Raw genomic sequence first — 448 nt, forward strand, 5'->3', positions numbered from 1 at the left:
GTGACTGATAATTTGTTGTTTACTAGTAAATTCAGACAAGGAGTATGTTGCATTCTGTTTTTTGCTCATTGTTTAAAATTAGTTTAATAGTATTAGTTAAGAACATTAATTAAGATAGGCATTCCCGGCAGGTGGGACTGAACAGTGATGGTACGAGGAACAGTGGAAGAGGAGCCGTCACCAAGGGGAACCAGTGTCCTTACTGTAATCATACCACAGTTAGGAAAGACCACATGTCCAAACATATACGCACCCACACAGGAGAGAAACCCTTTGACTGTCCACACTGTCCGTATCGTTCCTCTACAAAATATGCTCTAAACAAACATATCAGGGTTCATACAGGAGAGAAACCTTATGCTTGTTCCCTTTGTCCATACCGAGCTTCTCAGAGGTCAGCCTTACAATGTCATATGCAGAAACACTAGGTGCATTTTCAAAGTCCTTA

At 40.8% G+C, this 448-nt stretch overlaps 2 protein-coding genes across 2 annotated transcripts in view; both read left to right on the top strand.

Moving 5' to 3' along the window:
* LOC119592082 (longitudinals lacking protein, isoforms H/M/V-like) overlaps positions 1–448 on the top strand; it is a gene marked incomplete at its 5' end in the record, with an annotated part of 34,503 nt that overhangs the window by 22,504 nt on the left and 11,551 nt on the right.
* The window catches only part of LOC119591795 (zinc finger protein 84-like), a 7,907-nt gene that overhangs the window by 7,159 nt on the left and 300 nt on the right, over positions 1–448 (top strand). The window contains exon 12 of the mRNA XM_037940540.1: positions 132–394. Within this exon, the coding sequence (XP_037796468.1) occupies positions 132–394 (263 nt within the window). The remainder of the gene's footprint in view (positions 1–131; positions 395–448) is intronic.

The sequence above is a fragment of the Penaeus monodon genome, chromosome 29 (assembly GCF_015228065.2).
Source record: "Penaeus monodon isolate SGIC_2016 chromosome 29, NSTDA_Pmon_1, whole genome shotgun sequence".
NCBI lineage: Eukaryota > Metazoa > Arthropoda > Malacostraca > Decapoda > Penaeidae > Penaeus > Penaeus monodon.